A 19,846-nucleotide genomic window follows, 5' to 3' on the forward strand; every position below is an offset into this window, starting at 1 on the left:
CTTACGGGGTTTTACTCATATCTATTCCTATTTATCAATATATGCCTTTCATAACCTTCTTCTAAAACTGCCTACGAGAATCTGAAGGATGTTCTTTTCACAGAGACTCTTCAAGTTTGCGAACAAGTAGTTCTTACACAAGAAGAAAATGGGAAGATGATCTTAAAAAAAATAGTTCAATCAATGAAGGATCCACTTACCATAGAAGGTAATGGTGTAGTTTGTAGGTGGCGTCTCTATGTTCTTATAAAAACATCCCTCAATTTAACATCAGTTATGCAAATCTCTTAACTATTATATCTTGGTTTTTTGTGTGTTTAATTTAGTTTAGAGGCACAGTATATATTTAAAAGGTGGTGTGGGTTTGTTCTAACTTATCCCCTGCATATATGTTTAGTTAAACAGTATATTATGGAATATCGTCTAACACTTTTAAAGGAACTTCTTATGATTGACTAAAGCAGCTGAAATGGCCGATGTCATAATTGATATAGCCATTGTCTGTCATCTGGGACATTTGTTTGGACTAGAACTCAGAGCTGTGAAAACATTTCTGTTTAGTATCTGCTACTGTTATAGCAGAGAGTAGGAAACTTACTTTAGTTTTCTGTGGACAGCAACTGAGAAAGACTAAGATACGAACACATACAGTATAGGCATGGGTGCTCCTAAGGTCCTAACCCATTGCTAAAAAGTTTTCGTCAGACGTGTCAAGTGCCTTATTTTCCTTTAATGAATCCACTCCGTGTTTTTTGTTAGGACCAGCCTGGCATGACCATTTATGGTCTAGCATATTCTGAAAATGTGCCATGTTGACTGTTATTGAAGGCACTGGGAGGAGGAGGAGGAGGAGGCATAAAATTCTACACTGTCAAATCAGAGACATTAATCTGTACTCTGGCAGGTTGTAGATGCAACTCTTGGTGCTGGAGCTGGTGGTATAATGAGGAACACAGTTTGTTTCCCACTGTGTGAAACTGGTGTCTAAGATGGTGACTGTAGAATACACATACAGAAATGACTCTTTCCTTTAGTTACTCCTTTGGTAGAAGACAAGATGATTTGATTAGTTCTAGTGTTCCAAGCACCACATCAACACCAACAGTTACCTCTGCAGCTGAGCTTCAGAAGAGCCTCCTTTCCAGCACAAGCACGACTGCAAAGACTCCCGTGGGCTCTCCCTCCACAGGCACACAGAGCAGGTGAGCCACAGAGACAGTCTGCGTCCAGTCTACTGTGCGCTTATGTACGTGCATGCATCGCTGTGTAGGAGAATGTGGGCTCTGGATTTTTTTATTTACCTTGTTAAAATTGCTCTTGAGCAAAAATTGGTTCCACAAACAAGCAATTATGCATGTCTCGGGGGGAAATCTAATGTCTTGAATTACATTGCTTAAAATAAAAATTTCTTTCTTTGACAGCTCTGGTTGAGCTGTTTGATTACTAATTGCAAAAAGGCTCATCTTGTGTTTTTAAAAAATCCATCCCTGGTGTCACATGTTTTCAGCTTCTAGAAATTGCTTTCGTTGTTTAGCTGTTTTCCTTTTCTCTTTTTGTGTTGCTGCTTACGATGCTATAGTACCTCAAATCGTTTGTGGGCTGAGGATAGTACTGAGAAAGAAAAGGACAGTGCTCCTACCACAGTCACCATTCCTGTTGCTCCAACTGTTGTAAATGCTGCAGCTTCTACCACAACCCTGACTACAACTCCTGCTGGCACTGTTTCCTCCACATCAGAGGTCAGGGAGAGACGCAGGTGTGTAAAGGTCCTGACACTACTAGTAGTGCTGATATGCTTGCTCAGTTTTTGGTATTTTGTGTTCTTTGTTTGTTTGTTTTGTTTTGTTTTCTCAGAAACTTAATATGTATTATTAGTCACTTTTATGTTGCTGTGATAAAACATTATGACTAAGGCAACTTAGAGAATAGGAGATTTTTGCTTATGGTTCTGGAGGGTTAGAGTCCATAATGGCGCAGTGAAGGCAGCAGGCAGGTGTGCGGGAAGCCGAGAGCTCCTCACACCTTGAACTGCTGTGCTGCACAGAGACAGGAAGCACTGGGAATGGCAGGTGGCTTTGAAATCTTAGGGCCCACCCCCAGTGACATACTTCCTCCAACAACGTCACACTTCCAAAGCCTCCTCAGGCACCTCTACCAACTGGGCACCAAGGGGTCAAATACTCGATCCTAAGGGGACATTCTCATTCAAACCACCACAGTGACCATTTTCTTAATAAACTAATACGTGAGGAGGCATCATGTATTGGCTCTGGCTGAGCTAAATGGACATAGCTAGCAGTTATTAGCAGTTAGGCTTGTTGGCCCATCTCTGAAAGAATTGATGTTTGGGGCAATCAAAGGCAAAGCCTTTCTTTCTTAGCTGTTGGAGTCTTAGTATTATTTTAGAGAGAGAGAGAGGGAGAGAGAGAGAGAGAGTGAGTGAGAGAGTTATGAAGCCCTAAAGATACTTAAGAGAAATTATATATGACACATACCAAGATTTATTGTTCTCATTGCAAAGGAAATAGATGTATTTTAAATAGTTTTGTTTTTCATTTTCATCATAAGATTGTTAGGCTGGGCTGGCAGTTTAGCCTAGAGATAGCTATTGCTTCACTTAGCAGACCTGGATTCAGTCTTTCCTCCTCCTCCTTCACCTCCCTTCTTCCTTCTTCCCAATTCTTTCCCCCTCCTTCCCCTTCCTTCTCCCTCCTCCTTTCTTCTGTTTCCTTCCTCCTCCTTTTCCTTTTCACTGGGAGTCATACAAGGAGCTTCCATCTACTACTGAGTTACACTGTACACACTTACGGGGTTTGGGGATGTTTTTTCTTTGGTTGGTTTTGGTTTTTGTTTGAGACAGGGTTTCTCTGTGTAGCCCTTGCTGTCCTGGAACTCATTCTGTAGGCCAGGCTGGCCTCGAACTCACAAAGATCCACCTGCCTCTGCCTCCCATGTGCTGGGATTAAAGACGTGCACATCGCCCTGGCTGACATTTGTGTCTTAATCATGATTTCCAAGTCAGAATTTCTTCTTCTGTATGGAAAGGTCTTTACCCTACATACCTTTTATTAACTTACGGAATCCGTTTGAGCTCTAACATGCCATGCTTTTAAACAAAATTCCAAGTGACAAGTAAAGTGTAATGACTTATCTGCCCAGAGTCAGCAGTTGTTTCAGAATTCAGTGATTGTGTCTTCCCACCTTCCCATTCTCCTCGGTGCTAAGGCTCGAAACCAGTGCCTTGTGCAGTCTAGGGAAGCCCTCAGGCCCTCAGCTTTCAAACTGATTTTACATCAGGTTTATTGATTGCACTTAAGGAGAGAATTGAGGTGTGTATGGCTTTTAAATACTAAAAGTAATTTTAGTGTCTAGACTTCCACATGAAATAGCTAACTGAACATTTTAATGCATTGTTGGCCTTTTCTGGTTATCTTTTAATTAAATTTCACCAGTGGGTATAAAATGCATATAATTACTTGTTTGCCTTAAAGTATACACATAATGTCATTAAAAATATATTGGGCAAGGCTAGTAATTTGGCTCAGTTATAGAATACTTGTTAGCATGTGTGAGGTCCTGGGTTTGGTCATCAGTGCCAGGAAAAAAGATAATAAATTGGGACTGACAAAGGAAATCAATATATTTATCCCATAAGTAATTTGAGTATACACTTTAATATAATATGAAATTATGTAGCAGTGTTAAAAAATTATTCATGTTGATCAGGATTATATCCAATTTCTCCTTTTTTTTAGTTAAAAATACCAATGCATTAATTTTTTATTAATTTATCTGTGTGTGGATGTAGTATATCTGTTAGCAGGTACATGCATACTTGTGCAGATATATACCTTTCTGCTTGTTTTTTTGAGATATCCGTGAACATGATCTGTCTTCCAGCATCTGCCTCTCTCAGCCCTCAAGGCTGGCGATATAAGCAAGTGCAGCCATGCCCAGCACTTCTGTGGGAGCCTAGAACTTGAACTCATGCTTACACAGCAAGTAGTCTAGCCCACGAGTCATCGTTACACCTGAAAAATTAGTAGAGAAAAACTAACATCAGACCGTAGACTGTCTGAGGATAGAAAGTGACTTCGGTGTAAGTGCTTGTTATTTACCATAATTTTAAATGCCAAGAACATCTTACCAACAACCCCATACTTACATGGGACTGTGGCTTTAGTGCAGTGACTCTGTTCCACATTCTCCAGAGCTCTCCCACCCGTAGCTCTCCCACTTGTCTCTTTCCATTTCCTCTGAGCTGGACATGGTGGATCATACCTGTTATCCCAGCACCCAGGAGGCTAAGACAAAAGTCACAAGATCAAGGTCAATCTAGGCTTAGATAGTGATGTTCAAGTCAGTCTGGACTGTATAATAAAACTCTATTAAAAGAAAACAAAATATATTCACTCTGGAAGGAAAAAGCTAAGTGTGAAATATAGAAGGATGTTATTTACATATATAATTTGGTTGACCAATTAAAATATCATTGTAAGTAAATACATTTTTAGCTAACAAACATCATTAAAATAAAATTTTGTAGAATAAATCATTAGGAAAAATCTTTAATTAAAAATAAAAACTTTGAACTGATTAATCGACCATGGTTTTATGCTAATTAGAGACAGATACTGCACAGAAAATTAAAGTACACAGATTTTTTACAAGCCTTTCAACTAGTACTTTATCCCCTTAACCTGCATGTGTTATCAGTTATTAACATTCATGGAAATTTGAAAGTAAATTTAAAATGAGTCCAGGCTTATTGGAATAAAGGGTAGGATGACAGGTTAGTGCTCTTTTCATATGGCTAAAATAAATAGACAAGTGGACTGGAGAAATGGCTCAGTGGATAAAGTGCCTGCTACATAAGCATGAGGATTGGAACTCAGATCTCAGAAGCCACACACATGTCACATGGTCATGGCAAGGTCGCTAGCCCAGTCAGTGTAACCTGCAAACTCTGGGTTGATGGGTAGACCCTGCTGAATAAGTCGGGACACAAATGAGGGAGGCTTCTGAGACATCAACCTCAGGCCTTCACGTGCATCGATACACATCTGTACATGTACAAGCATGGTGTGCATGTGCTCCTCATGTACAAACAACACACACGCACACACGAAACAGAACAAGTGAAGAGGGTTTTTCATTCAGAGCTGAATTCGTAACTCAGTAGTCATGTTCCTACTTACTAAGCAGCTCGTGAGGGACTGAAGTGATGGCTGCAGTTGTCTGGCCTCTTTCACTTACTTTCTTTAACTAGACAAGCTCTTACTTTGGAATTCATCTTTTCTTCTTATCTAGTAGCTTCCACAAAAGGCCAGTATGTGCAAAAACAAGGGATATAGATGAGTGGATAGGTGGATGGAACGAACAAACAGCTATATTTCCAGGCTGAGGAGCATCCACATTTAGTAGACATGCCATGCAGAGAGAAAGGGGAAAGGGACAGAAGGAATTCTTCCCTTCTTAATTTAAATAATTTTGGCAAATCAGTCAGGAAAGCTGGTACTAATGGTACTTACACGTAGCTCACATTGCAGTGGCACTAATAGAATCTCAACTAAGATTGTAAGAAAAATTCAAAAGCCAGTAGACAAAATGTTTCGTTTGTTGATTTCTCCCACTCCCCACCCCCTGCACCTCCACTTTTAGAAGACCACACTAAATTTGCGGAAAACAAGAATTTTATCTTTAAGACAAGTGAAATTTGGGTTTGTAAAATTTAGGTCAGAGCTGGTACTCTGGTGAGATTCTCCACTGGCTGCTCTTCCAGAGGACCTGGTCCCAGCAACTACATGGTAGCTTACAACTTCAGTGTCAGAAAGGTCAGACACCCTGACACAGACATACACGTAGGCAAAATACCCATCAACATAAAATTAAAAATTAAAATTAAGAAAAAAAAAGAATTCTTCTATGAAATGCTTCAGTTATAGATTTCCCTCAAGATACACATAGTGGTCTGTGACAGCAGAAAATCATCTTTCTGACCAGATGAGGCTATACAGTGTTTCCTGAAGCCAGGCTTTGTTTGTTCGGGATTGCTGCAGAAAATGCCATGACCAAAAGCAACCTGGGGAAGGAAAGTTTTATTTCAGCTTACAGCAGTTAGGTCAGGAACTCGGGGCAGGAACCTGGAGCAGGAGCTGATGCAGAGGCCATGGAGAGTGCTGCTCACTGGCCTGCTCTCCGTGGCCTGCTCAGCCGCTTTCTTGTAGCACCCAGGACCACCACTCACAGTGAGGAGGGCATCTCACATCAATCATCAATGGAGAAAGTGCACTACAGGCTTGCCCACAACCAAATCTGGTAGGGCATTTTCTAAATTGAAGTTCCCCCTCCAAATGACTTTAACTTCTGTCAAGTTGTCCTAAAACTAGCTAGCACCGAGATTATAAAAACAGCTTAAGTCAAAATAACTGCTGTAGTGTAATTTTGCCTTTCTATAAATTTGCTAAATGTCCCATTCAAGGAAAAAAATTACCATTTTTGAACTTTTCTGACTGACTTGCTCTCAGTTGCTGTAGTTATAGTAGAGGCAACAAAGAAAGCCAGTCCTCTCATCTTGGTTCAAACCATTTAGTTTTACCTAACTGCTAAGATAGAAGCCACTGATGAAATAAATTTGTCATCTGCCAGTTACCTAAGACCACAGATGCTAAGAGCAGTGAACCATACATTCTAGTCTTAGCAGACTTGAGAAAAAAACAGAGGTATGGACAGACAGTAATAAATACACTTCCTGTGTTTGAAAGAAATGGGTGCTCTCTAAAGAATTTTTTTAAAAAATAAAAATCTATAGCTGATTGGAAGGAATATGACTGTGCTGTACAGTCCCTGGGTTTAGAGTTTAACAGTCTCATGTAAGAAACACAAATGCATAGAACCAGTAGTGGACTCTGAAGCTGATCATGCTTTAATGAACAGTGTCGGGTCAGAGAGCAAAGTGAGGAACAGGTTGAGGTGAGTGCTAACGCTGACAAATCCCTTCTGAAGGGTAGCACTGCAAAAAGGCAGGTGGACTGGTCCATTAGCTGGGTTCTAGAGAGAACAGGTGGGATACGCTAAGCTTCACACAGAAAGCAGGGTTCTGTATCAGATAAAGGTGAGTTCAGTACAAAATGGCGTTCATGATTGAACATCCCCAAGTAATATTTGTGACTACAGGCTAATCTTCATCTCCTTTTGAGATGTTCACATTCTGAACAAGAATATGATTTGTAGGCCGGGTAGGTGGCGCACGCCTTTAATCCCAGCATTTGGGAGGCAGAGGCAGGCAGATTTCTGTGAGTTCGAGGCCAGCCTGGTCTACAAGGTGAGTCCAGGACAGCCAAGGCTACACAGAGAGACCATGTCTCGAAAAACAAACAAACAAAAAAAAGAATATGGTTTGTACTCAGTGTCCCCATCTCAATACAAACATTCCGACATTTACAGTAGAGACTTTAAGTCAGACAGCACATGTCATCTTAAGACTGTTAAAACAAAAACAAGCCAGAGGGGGTGATTTAAGAAATTTGGAGTTAGGGTAGGAAGGAATGTGTACTTAAAAATATTGTGGTTATAAAAAAAAAAAAAACTAAAACCCTGTCTCCCACTTTTTTCGGGGGCAGGGGGGTAGTTCAGATTGGATTAATTCTCTGTGTAGCCCTGGCTGTAAATCAGGCTGGCCTCAAACTCGCAGAGATCTGCCTGCCTCTGCCTCCTGAGTGTGGGTGTGTACCACCACTGCCCAGCCCCCTCCCCCCTTTTAAAAGCCAAGTTACATTATTTCTTGTTAAGTAAGACTATTAGCTATAACAAGGAAGAAGTCAGCATGTTATATTAAGTAACTGGTTCCTGCCGAGGAAGAAATGACCATGGAGAAATGACCATGGGCTAAAGAGCTTACTCCGTGCTTGGGAGCACTTGTTCCTCTAGAGGGCCGCATTCAGCTCCCAGCACCGCATAGTGTTCAGAGCTGTCTCTCTGCTTCCAAGGAAACCCAGGGGTCTTTGTGGGCATCAGGCAGGCAAGTGGCACAGATGTACATGCAGGCAAAGCACCCACACACATAAATTAAGAGGACTGGTCATGCTGCATTTAATGAATTTCAAAGCAGGTACAAACATTTTCTGAAGATTTTTTTAACCCATTAAACACTGCTTGCTTGTTTTAATTACAAACATTGATAAATATTTATATTCACAAATATTGAACCTCTAACTAACAATTTTTTTTATTACTATAGGTCATACCTCACTCCTGTTAGGGACGAAGAGTCTGAATCCCAAAGAAAAGCAAGATCTAGACAAGCAAGACAGTCTAGAAGGTCAACACAGGTATATCTAACGTGTATAATGCAGAGACATATACACACTTACTGCATGGCATTTTCATCTCAGTTGCGGTGTGAATAACCAGAAGAGATAAAGGTTGTAGTATCCACCCATAGCCTTTGTCTAGAAGGTTACACTTTCGGTAACATATTACAGCTAATTTATAGAGTTTTTGCCTGAGTGTTTTTAGATTTTTTGGTTTGGTTGGTTTTGGTCTTGGTTTTTCAAAGCCACACAGGGTTTTGCTGTGTGTCCTTGGCTGTTCTGGACTTGTTTTGTAGACCAGGCTAGTCTGTCTGGTACACCTGTAGACCAGGCCTTGAATGTTGTTTTTTAACCCCCTATTCCTAATTTGGTTTTTGGCAGAGTATTCTTAAGTGTTAAAATTCATTAATATTATGGTGCCTTTTGTTTTGTTTTGGTTTGTTTTGGTTTGGTTTTTTGTTTTGTTTTGTTGGTTTTTCAAGACAAAATTTCTCTATGTGGCTCTGGCTGTCCTGAAGGTCGTTATGTAGACCAGGCTGGCCTCACACTTGGAGATCCTCCTGCCTCTGCCTCCTGAGTGCTTGGATTAAATCTGTGCACCACTGCCACCTGGTATATGATACCTTATAATTCGGTATCATCTGTGGAATATGTAGAGGTGAAGGAATAAAGAAGAGGCCTCGTGCTGAGTATAGAACAGAGCAGATGGACAGTGTCAACAGTGTCTCTCAGGCTTGTGACAGGCTTCCTTCTCTTCACTAATGCCGATTAATGCCTTTCCTACAGCGAAGGAACTCTAGAGCATGGTTCAACTGTTTGAACTTTACCATGACTTGCCTATCAAAACATTTTGTTTGTTGGGTCTTAAGCTTGTTCTCAAGGGCTTTAGCCTGAAAACATTACTTATTGAAAATTTTGTCAAACCTCATAATGTATGAAAATTAATACATATGGTGTATTACATAGATTGGCTGTTCCTCTTCTGAAATTAGAACCATATATTCAGATCTTTCAATTTTCGTTACTATTTTGTTAGTTTATGAATATAGACAGTTTCTTATCTATAGTCATAACTTTCCTCATTCCTAATCATTGTTGGGTGTTTTTTGTTGTTGTTGTTGTTTTGGTTTGGATGTTTTTTCTGCCATGTAAAAATTACATTTGTATTTGATGCATCAGCTTGTAAAGTATTCTGTTTAACTGAGTTATTGTGTCTCACGATTTATGTTTTTTTGGTGTGCAGGGGGTAACGTTGACTGAACTTCAAGAGGCTGAAAAAACAATAGGAAGAAGTCGTTCTACAAGAACCAGAGAACAAGAAAATGAAGAGAAAGAAAAAGAGGAAAAAGAAAAACAGGATAAAGAGAAACAAGAAGAAAAGAAGGAGTCAGAAACATCTAGAGAAGATGAATATAAACAAAAGTATTCCAGAACATACGATGAGGTAACAGTGTTGCTTATGGTACTGAGTGTGCTGTGTGTATGGCCTGTTAAGCAGTGTGTGAAACATGGAGGCTTGGACTGGATCTGAATGGCTTTGGCATGACAAGAACAGCACTTGTCCTTTGAAGTCAGTTTTGTGTCTTACACAGCTTTACTGATGTTCCACAGACTTATGCACGTTACAGACCAGTGTCAACGTCAAGTTCAACCACTCCGTCATCCTCTTCACTTTCTACCATAGGCAGTTCACTCTATGCTTCAAGTCAACTGAACAGGCCAAATAGTCTTGTAGGTATAACGTCCGCCTACTCCCGGGGATTAACGAAGGAAAATGAAAGAGGTAAGAAATCAGTCATTTCAAGTACGTAATCTTTTGAGTTAGGTTTCCCTAATTAGTACATAGTGCAGCTAAAGAGCATCTTAAACTGACTTCCTGAGCAGAGGCAATGTAGAGCCCTTCGTGTTCCATATGTGTCGACATTTTTACAAATTCAAAACCCCTAGAGTTCTTTAGTACAGAAGCCATTTGCAGCGAAGAAACAGAAATCTTAAGACTAACATGCTTATTGTTTCTCTGTTAGTCAGTGATAGATGTTTTTAGAAGTTTGCCCTGAGAATGGAGATAAAGTGATAGAAGACAGTGGTAGAGGCAGCAGGTGGCTCTGGTCGTCTGTCCCGTCGTGTGGTTCTGTTTGTTTCCTCTTACACTTGCTATCACACATTAATAACTATTCTTCCCATCAATCCCATTGTTTTTTACTCTGCAATGGTTCTGGGAAATGTTTTATTTTGAACAGCAAGAACATGAGATAATTTGTTCTTAGGATCATTAAAAATGTATCTTAATGGGGATTGAAATGCATATTTATACCAAATATATAGGAGTACTGATGGAGGCAAAAATTACACATATTTTTTCAAGACAGGATTTCTCTGAGTAGCCTTGGCTATCCTGGGTTAGCTTTGTAGGCCAAGCTGGCTTTAAACTCACAAAGATCCACCTTCCTTTGCCTCCCCGAGTGCTGGGATTATATGCGTGCACCACCTCTGAACCTGGCTATGCAAAAATTATTTTTAATTGGAGAAATGTAAGTTTCCCAAAAGAGTCAGACTTTGAATTGATGTATGATTTTAAAAAACAAAGCAAAACAAAAACATTTAGTTTTGTATGTGCTAGATGAGGACATATGTGAGTATTTAAATCCAATGGCACACCTGTGGAGGGAGCGGACAGCTGGTTAGAATCTGTTCTTTCCTTTCACCTTGGGGGTCCTCTGGCTTGGCAGCAATTATGCTTACTCACTGAAGCATCTAGCTGGCTCTAGAATTTTGTGATGTATGCTTGTAAAGATACTGTGCAGATAAATTGCAATCATTTGGTTTATATAATCCACAATAGAGGGAGAGAAAAAAGAAGAGGAGAAAGAAGGTGAAGATAAGTCACAACCTAAATCAATCAGAGAGCGACGGCGACCTAGAGAAAAAAGGCGGTCTACTGGAGTTTCACATTGGACGCAAGATGTGAGAGCCTGTTAAAAACACTAAATAGTATATGTAGCCTGTCCAGAAGTACTGATTCATAATTTCTTACACCCCTAAGAGTATATATGTTTTAAATCATCAGTCCAGTTATTAAATTTTAAAATGCTTTATAAACACAGTCAACAAATATGTGTGCATGCGCGCGCGCGAGCACACACACATACATAAATCAGGAGTTCTTTTCAGATTTTGAAATAATTATAATGGCTGTTAGTCATGGTATACACATTATTTTAAAATGTTAAGTAGCCCCTTTGAAGAAAGATGCTTTACATGTTGTACTTTTAATTTGATTTTCACATTATATTGTACTTAAATAACAAATTTTTCTTCAAGCAATGCAAGATTACAACAGTCCTTGAAAAAGAAGAATTTTCAACCTAGGGTTTGTAGGCTAGGGGTGCATCACTTGCCCAGCCTGTGCAAAGCCATAGGTTCAATTCCCAGTACCACAAGTGCATTTCTTTTGCTAGATCACCAATTATAAGCCTAATATTGCTATTTATTAGCAAATGGAAGAAATGTGGAGTATCACTGTTAATGTGAAAACACTTATATTTTAATATAAAATACAATTTTAAGGGAGCAAACTTTTTTTGTTTGTTTTGTTTTGTTTTGTTTTGTTTTTCGAGACAGAGTCTCTCTGTGTAGCCTCGGCTGTCCTGGACTCACTTTGTAGACCAGGCTGGCTTCGAACTCACAGTGATCCACCTGCCTCTGCCTCCCAAGTGCTGGGACTAAAGGCGTGCTCCACCACGCCCGGCATGGAGCAAACATTTTAAATGTAGCCTCTTGGTATTTTTTCATTTCTAAAAAACATTACTTTTAGTTTCTTTGCAAAGCTGAGAGTCAAATTGGGACCTCATGCATTCTAGGCAAGAAAATGCTTTGTGAGTTCTGCAGAACCTCAATCCAAAAAACCTTTTTACTAAAGTATGATGTTTATTCAGAAACTTCATTAATAAACGTATAGCTTAGTGACAGCGTAAAAATGGCAATACAAAGTCCCTATATTTTCTCTCAGCCTTTATCATCCTCGTTCTCAAATGTAAGAGCATTTGAGTACAACTCTATTACGTTTTTGAAGTACATCTATGCTGTTATATGTAGCAATATATTTACTTTCATTGCTATAAAATATTTTAATCTCTAAATTATATACATTCCTCCATTGAAAAAACAGAAGGTCATCCAGCTAACCCACACATCTCCATATGTTTCTCTTGGACTTAACAGTTTTAGTCTACAGAGTCCACCTCTTAAAGGGAGGAAACTTTCTTCTCATTTTTTTAATGTATCTTTTTAGAATTTTTATTTTCTGTTTATTTTTTCTATAAACAACACAGCCCAGTCAACTCTTTTCTTAAAACTATCTTTTAATTCCAGAGACTTAGTTATCTTATTTTTTTATTAACAGTGTGATTCCATGTAGTACAAATAATACTGACTTACATAATTTAAAATATACAAGGAGCTAGGATACACGAGGACAGGGATCAAGGATGTGTGTGGCTGTTTTGTTTGTTGTTGTTGTTGTTTAAGGAAACTTAGACATAATATCCAGGGAGAACTTAAGTTTCATAAAGCCAAAAGTAAAGATTTAGGAAATTATAAGTATCTTCCTAAAAGCAGTCTTAGAAGGATAACTTACAGCTAAAGTGTAGACAGAAACTATTAAAGATACAATTAATAATTTTAAAAACCTTAAAGTTTTGAAAGTTGGGAATAAAATATAAATAGTAATGAAAAATAAGGGTCAGGGAGAAAAGAAAGTGTATTTTGTTTCCTTTAAATTTTAATTTAAACTTAATTTCACTTAATTAAAATTTTAATATAGAAAAGTTTGAACATACATAAAAGCTTCATTGTATATTTTTGCACAGAATCAAAAAGTCAGAAGTACCACGTGTTTATATGTGTCTCTGTGTGTAACACCTTTGCCATTGTGCTTTAGAGTGATGAAAATGAGCAGGAGGATACAGAGGACGGCTCCAACAAGAAGGAGACTCAGGTGAGCGGCCGCGTCTGCACTGAGTGTCTCAACTGTGCTCACCTGTGTTTGCTCACTCAGATAGTTACTGTGCTCTGTACTTACAGGTAGTGTGCCAGGATGGCTGTGGATAGCGTGGGGGCTTGCTTGATTCAGGTTTGGGCAAATTGAATAGGGCATAGAGAATATTTTAGAGGTGCTGGAAGGAGGAGTGTTTTATTGATGTACAGCAACAGTCAGAAAACTTAAACTTCAGAGTTGAACAAGTAAAAAAGGAAGGAATGGACAAATAAAATTAAAGAAGTGTAAAAGTATACTTGATCAAAGGAAAATACCTGAAGGGTGCTCAAGTGGCAGAAATCTAGAAGTCATAGGCTTAGGTTTTATTACTAATGTTGGCAAAGTTGTGATCTAAAAAAAATTCACCTCTGACTCTTTATCAGTGTTTAGAATTGATTCTCCGAAGGATGTTTTTTTTTTAATTAACTGTACCTTAATCACACCACATGCCCAAGGATCATCTGAAAAGACAGCTCCCCATCAGCGTAGCTGCAGCTTCTTCCCCTTGTGTTTTTATACTTCCCTTCAGTCCCCTCTGAGAGTAGTAAAATATTTAAGGTCTCTATTCACACAGTAATTGATGTATGCGATGTAAGTTAACACCTTGTAACCTAAAAGGCATTCTAACGATGTTAATATTGTCATTTTAATTTCCTAGAGAGCTCTTATATTTTCTTAGGCTATCAAGAGTGTAAAGTAATGTAAACTAACAGCTGCTTACCTGTACTAGGTGACTGGACATTGCTTCTAGGTCCAAATAGACTTATTTTGCCTCAAATGATACTTTCGATCTTTAGGTAGTAGGTAGACAACCAGCACAATGAGTACATTAGTACCGAGTTGAAAAGTTCAGCAGATAAGCTCGCTTTGTACGTGGGCCTCGTGACCTAAGTTTGATCCTTGAACCTTCATTGTAGGAGAAAACGAACAACATCCAAGGGTTGTCCTCTTGCATGTACCACACACACACAGCATCAGCAACATCATCATAAATGTTTAATTAAAAATATATATCAGAACCCTTAAGGAAATCTTCAGGTTTTTATGCTTATTATTTCCACTTCTAGATATTTATTCCCAAGGATGTAAATGAAGTATATAAAGATAAATCTATAGACAATACATTGTAACATTGCTTGTAAAAGAAAACATTGAAAGTAAACTAAATGCATGTGCAAAATTTCCTATTATTTGTATTTTATGGATGTTAAATGTACAGAATCATTAGCAGTTACTGTCTAGGGATTGGATGGATGGGGAAGTATAGACATTTATATACTATAGACATATGTGTATATATATGTGTGGAGAGAGAGAGAGAGAGAGAGAGAGAGAGAGAGAGAGAGAGAGAGACTTATTCAAAAAGATGTAAAAGGTATTTTTATTTGGGAAAAAATTAAATAGGGAACAAGGACATGCTAAATGAAATAAGCAAGGCACAGAAAGACAAACACTATATATGGTTCCACTTATTCAGGTATCTAACAAGGTCAAACTCATGGAACAGAAAGTCAGATTGTGCTCACCAGGACTGAGAAGAAAGAGGTGTTGTTTGTGTGTTGGATTTCACAGCTTTGTGAACATGCATAGCACTACTACTGTATATATTTTAAATAATTTAAAATTATTTAGAAAGTAATTTTTATCGAGTTTGGGGATCACAATTTAGCTTAAAAAATAACTAATGGTAATACCATGATTCCTAAAGACAAATAGAATTTGAGTGGTTTCTAACTGCTAGAGTAAGTGAACAAAACTAATAAAAAAGGATGTGGCATGTACATAATTTACTTGTCTAAATATTTTATAGAATTTGATATCTTTACATTTTAAATCTTTAACATTGTTATTTTTTTTTAACTGAAGAGTTAAGTCAATAAAATAAACATATTAAGTACTGGAAGCAAGGGCAAAATTTTGCGAAGGAAATTTGAGCAGACTTCAGTAAACCATTTTTAGTCTGAAAAAGGTTAAATAGTTCTGAAGGAACATGTAAAAATTAGAAATATCCAAACTCAAGAGTCTTAAACCAATTTCTAATAGTTATTTTACAGAAAATTAAAGGTTAAGGATAGAAAGGGAAAACTAAATCTTCCCACACACACACACAGCAAGTGCATCCATCCCTGTCTTAGTCAGGGTTTCTATTTCTGCAACAAAAGACCATAACCAAAAAGCAAGTTGAGAAGGAAAGGGTTTATTCAACTTACACTTCCACACTGCTGTTCCTCAGGAAAGGAAGGCAGGACAGGAACTCAAGCAGGGCAGGATCCTGGAGGCAGGAGCTGCTTACTAACTTGCTCCTCATGGCTTGCTCAGCCTGCTTTCTTACACAACTCAGGACCACCAGCCCAGGGATGGCACCGCCCACAATTGGCTCCGCCATCCCTCATCAATCACTAATTAAGAAATTGCCTTACAGCAGGATCTAATGGAGGCATTTCCTTCACTGAGTCTCCTTCCTCTCTGATGACTCTAGCTTACGTTAACACGCAAAACCAGCAGTGTAATCCCAATTAAGATTAGTTTCCTAGTAACCATTTCATGATAAGAGTTATAGGAACTTCAATGTGGTATGCTACATGCTGGAAATAATCATATTTCTTAAAGCTTAATTGCTAAATCTTGAAGAAATATAAAGCTAGGTGTTCAGAATTTCAAATACATTGTATATATACTAGCTGTAGAAAACATGATGTCCATTTGGTTGCCTAACATTAACATCTTTAAAAATAAGAATGAGGCGTGGGCATGGTGGCCACACCTGTAATCCCAGCACTCAGGGAGCAGAGGCAGGCAGATCTCTGTGCATTCGAAGCCAGCATCGTCTACCAAGTGAGTCCAGGACATCCAAGGCTACACAGAGGAACCCTGCCTCAAAAAACCAAAATAGGTAGACAGACAGACAGAAAGAAACAAGGAGTGAGGAAGATGGTTGCTTTGAAGTGTCACAAAGTAAACTTGTCGCTTTCTCCTGCTGAGTGATAAATAATGGATAGCTGTCTTAGTCCTACTTACTTTTCTATTTAAAAAATAATGTCTGCTCAGTTTTACAGGAATGCAACAAAATGTTTCTAAGTGAAATTGTATGGTTGTAAACATGCAAAAATATACAGTGATTCTGTACTCTACAATTTCCCTAAAAATGATATACTATAAAGAAAGCAAGAATAATAAGTTTGCCTAATAGTATGAACATCATTGTTTCATGAGCCTGTCGTCATCAATTTCTATTAATAATTTAATGAGAGAATAAAATTTAATATGCTTTTCGGGTTTTGTTTTTACTTTCTAGATGGATTCTGTTTCCAGGTATGTTAAATTTTTTTTCTTGATATTTTTCTCATTTTTTACCTTTGATAAAGAATGTTTCTTGATATTTATGCATTTTGTAGATTTATAGAATTAAATGGGCAGTAAAAATCTGTAAATGTGTAAATGGCTTAGCCTGGCAGGATGGCTCAGCAAGTGAAGTGTGCTTGCTGCCAAGCCTAACAACCTAGATCAGTCCACGGGACAGACCCACACAGCGGAAGGCAAGAGCCTGCTCTCTCAAGCCTAACAACCTAGATCAGTCCATGGACAGTCCACATAGCGGAAGGCAAGAGCCTGCTCTCTCAAGTTGCCCTCTGACTTGTGCTTGCACGTGTGCATGTTGTGACATGTAGACACAGGCACAAAATAAACAATTTTTTTTAAGTACACAATTTTTAAGCTAATTAAGATGACCTAATCACTATTAGTAGTTTTCTATCTTAACTGGCATCACTTTTTAATTCATTGGTCATTATAGCAAGTTACTATGAAAAAAGAATTTTTCCAACACTCTATAGTAGTGTTAGTTTTTCTTAGGCTCTCCCATGTTTCCTAAATTATTTCAACATTAGCCATCTTATTATTAATATCAGAAACTGATGAAAATTCACACCAGCCAGACATGTATTGAATTAAGTATTCAACATCCTCTCTCTTAGAAGAAAACAAATGAGTGGAGATTTTTTTTCATATCATCTAGCTCAAAATCACTCTATCTGTGATTGTAATCTCGATCCATTTCCCACAGCTGGACTAAGAATAAATCTTATATACTGATGATTCTATTGAACTGAAATGTGAGACAAGAGCAGTTATTAGGAAAGGGAACTTGATGAATTCAGAACCAAGTAACAAAAGAGTTCACAGTTACGGATAGTACACTTTCTTTTTAAGACAAACTCATTATTTGACACTTAGGAATTTCAGTCATTGTTTCACCGAATCTAAGACACTACTAATTTTAAACATTACTATATATCACCGAAAAAAGGAAAGGTTGTTAGGGTATAATGAATCATGTTATAAACTGTTAAAACATGACAAAATATGAAACAGTCATTTAAAAGTTTAAATCATTTAGCATAATATGAAACTAGCTTGGACTTTTAGATAAAGAAATTAAGAATAACTTCCCATTCATTATGTGTCACAAAAATTGGCAATAACTTAAGGAGACTACTACTTACCACCTGGGAACACAGAGGTGCTGTGGAGCAATGGGGACTAGCGCCATGTGTGGAGGCCTGTAATAAAGTCTCTGCTCTCGCCTCCTCCTTTGAAGGTATGACAGCAGTTCCACGTCATCAAGTGATCGCTATGATTCCCTGCTGGGTCGCTCTAGTTCATACAGCTACTTAGAAGAGAGAAAACCTTACAGTAGCAGGCTAGAAAAGGATGACTCAACTGACTTCAAAAAGGTATTTGGGCTGTTTACCTTTGTTTTAGGTTTGGTTTTGTTTTTTATATTGGGGGGCACTATTTGTATTTTAAATACTATTCTGAAAAACTTGCTTGTGAGGAAATCAGTGTTTTGAAATAACTTATCTTAGTATTAGCTTCTGGCAGCTAATAGTAGTAACATGTTAACTCATGGCTTAGAGAGAAGAAGAATACCCAGGGATGTGCATTTGTTGTCTCTGTCTGTTGCTGGAATGAGCTAGGGAAGATCATTCAGAAGCGAGGAAGTATCTGTGTATGCGTAGACTTGTTTTGTGTCACCATTTTTTTTTAATTTGATTTTTTTGTTTGTTTTTTAGACAGTGTTGCTGTTTAGCAGATTGGCCTCAAACTTGCAAGTTACCTCTAAGTAACTTGTATCTATTAAATAATCAGAATGTTTTCACTATACTCTCTATAGTACACATCTACATTAATTTTTCTATTTTAATATTGTATTTATTGAGGTCTCTCCAGGAGCGTTACAAAGGTAATCTGTTCTTCATTAATTTTTCTAGCTTTATGAACAAATTTTAGCTGAAAATGAAAAGCTAAAGGCACAGCTACATGATACAAATATGGAGCTCACGGATCTGAAGCTGCAGTTGGAAAAGGCTACCCAGGTTTGTACCTTTTCCTCTTTGCTAGTCTCAAGATAGCAGGTAATTTAGTATATCTAAAAGCTTGAACCTAATTTTTTTTGTAGTCTTAGAATTAAGATTAGTTGTTTAGGGGTTAAGATGTTTTTAGGTCTAGATAGATGTTTTAAGTTGATAGAAATGAGATATGATAGATATTGACCTACCTTCAGAATTTTAGACTCACCAAGATAGGAAAAATGATTTCTTCAAAGTTGCCAAATACAAATAGCCAGAACACTATGAATGTAACATTAATATAGTACCTGATTGTTTGTGGTTCTTCTTGCTGTATGTAGTTTATTTTATATGTGTGTAATAATACAAATGTATATATAAAAACATAAAATACTAAAAAAATTAATTCTGAGTGTATTTTTGGTTACATATAATGCTTTACTTAGTAGTAAAGGAAATCAACATAATTAAAAGTAACTGATTTCTTAAATATATAAACACAGACATAAAGGTTTTTTTTGTTTTTCTTTTTTTTTTAAAGACAATTTTTCTGTGTAAAAAACTATAGTCATATAGGAAGAATTCAAAATTTTGTTGTGACTGTGATGCAAAAAATCAAACACTGACGTTTGTACATGCTAGGCAAAGGCTCTGTGTCTGACCTACAGCATCTGCAGTCTCCCAAATGTCTTCATACAACTGTGTGAGGCTGGTGAGATGGCTTGGTGTTTACGAGCTACATCAGAGGTTCTCAATTTGTGGATTGGGACCCCTTTGAGGGTCTCAAATGACTTTCACAGATGTCGCCTAAGACCATCAGAAAACATAGATATTTATATTACAGTTAGTAACAGTAGCAAAATTACAGTTATAAAGTAGCAGCAAAAATAATTTTATGGTTGAGGGGGTGGCCACCACAATATGAAGAACTGTGTTAAAGGGTCACAGGATTAGGAAGGTTGAGAACCACAGATATACATACATGGTGGCTCACAGCCGGTTCTCAGCATCAGATGCCCTCTTCCAACCCCACAGGCATTCAGACACATGGTACACAGAGATGCATACAGGAAAAACACCCATATTATAAAGCTGTCGTTTTTTGTTTTGTTTTGTTTTGTATGTATTATGAACAGTTCCTTTTGTTCAAG

At 37.9% G+C, this 19,846-nt stretch overlaps 1 protein-coding gene across 6 annotated transcripts in view; it reads left to right on the forward strand.

Moving 5' to 3' along the window:
* PPP1R12A (protein phosphatase 1 regulatory subunit 12A) overlaps positions 1–19,846 on the forward strand; it is a 103,317-nt gene that overhangs the window by 73,393 nt on the left and 10,078 nt on the right. For 3 of the 6 annotated variants that reach the window (XM_084796599.1, XM_084796603.1, XM_084796602.1), the window contains exons 12-22: positions 104–208; positions 1,035–1,202; positions 1,580–1,756; positions 8,240–8,330; positions 9,556–9,756; positions 9,924–10,095; positions 11,155–11,276; positions 13,252–13,308; positions 16,643–16,659; positions 17,945–18,080; positions 18,618–18,722. In XM_084796599.1, coding sequence (XP_084652725.1) covers positions 104–208; positions 1,035–1,202; positions 1,580–1,756; positions 8,240–8,330; positions 9,556–9,756; positions 9,924–10,095; positions 11,155–11,276; positions 13,252–13,308; positions 16,643–16,659; positions 17,945–18,080; positions 18,618–18,722 — 1,351 coding nt within the window. The remainder of the gene's footprint in view (positions 1–103; positions 209–1,034; positions 1,203–1,579; positions 1,757–8,239; positions 8,331–9,555; positions 9,757–9,923; positions 10,096–11,154; positions 11,277–13,251; positions 13,309–16,642; positions 16,660–17,944; positions 18,081–18,617; positions 18,723–19,846) is intronic. The other 3 variants (XM_084796598.1, XM_084796601.1, XM_084796600.1) reach the window with 3 other exon arrangements.

Source organism: Acomys minous (assembly GCF_964271855.1).
Source record: "Acomys minous genome assembly, chromosome: 9".
In the NCBI taxonomy this organism is placed as follows: Eukaryota; Metazoa; Chordata; class Mammalia; order Rodentia; family Muridae; genus Acomys; species Acomys minous.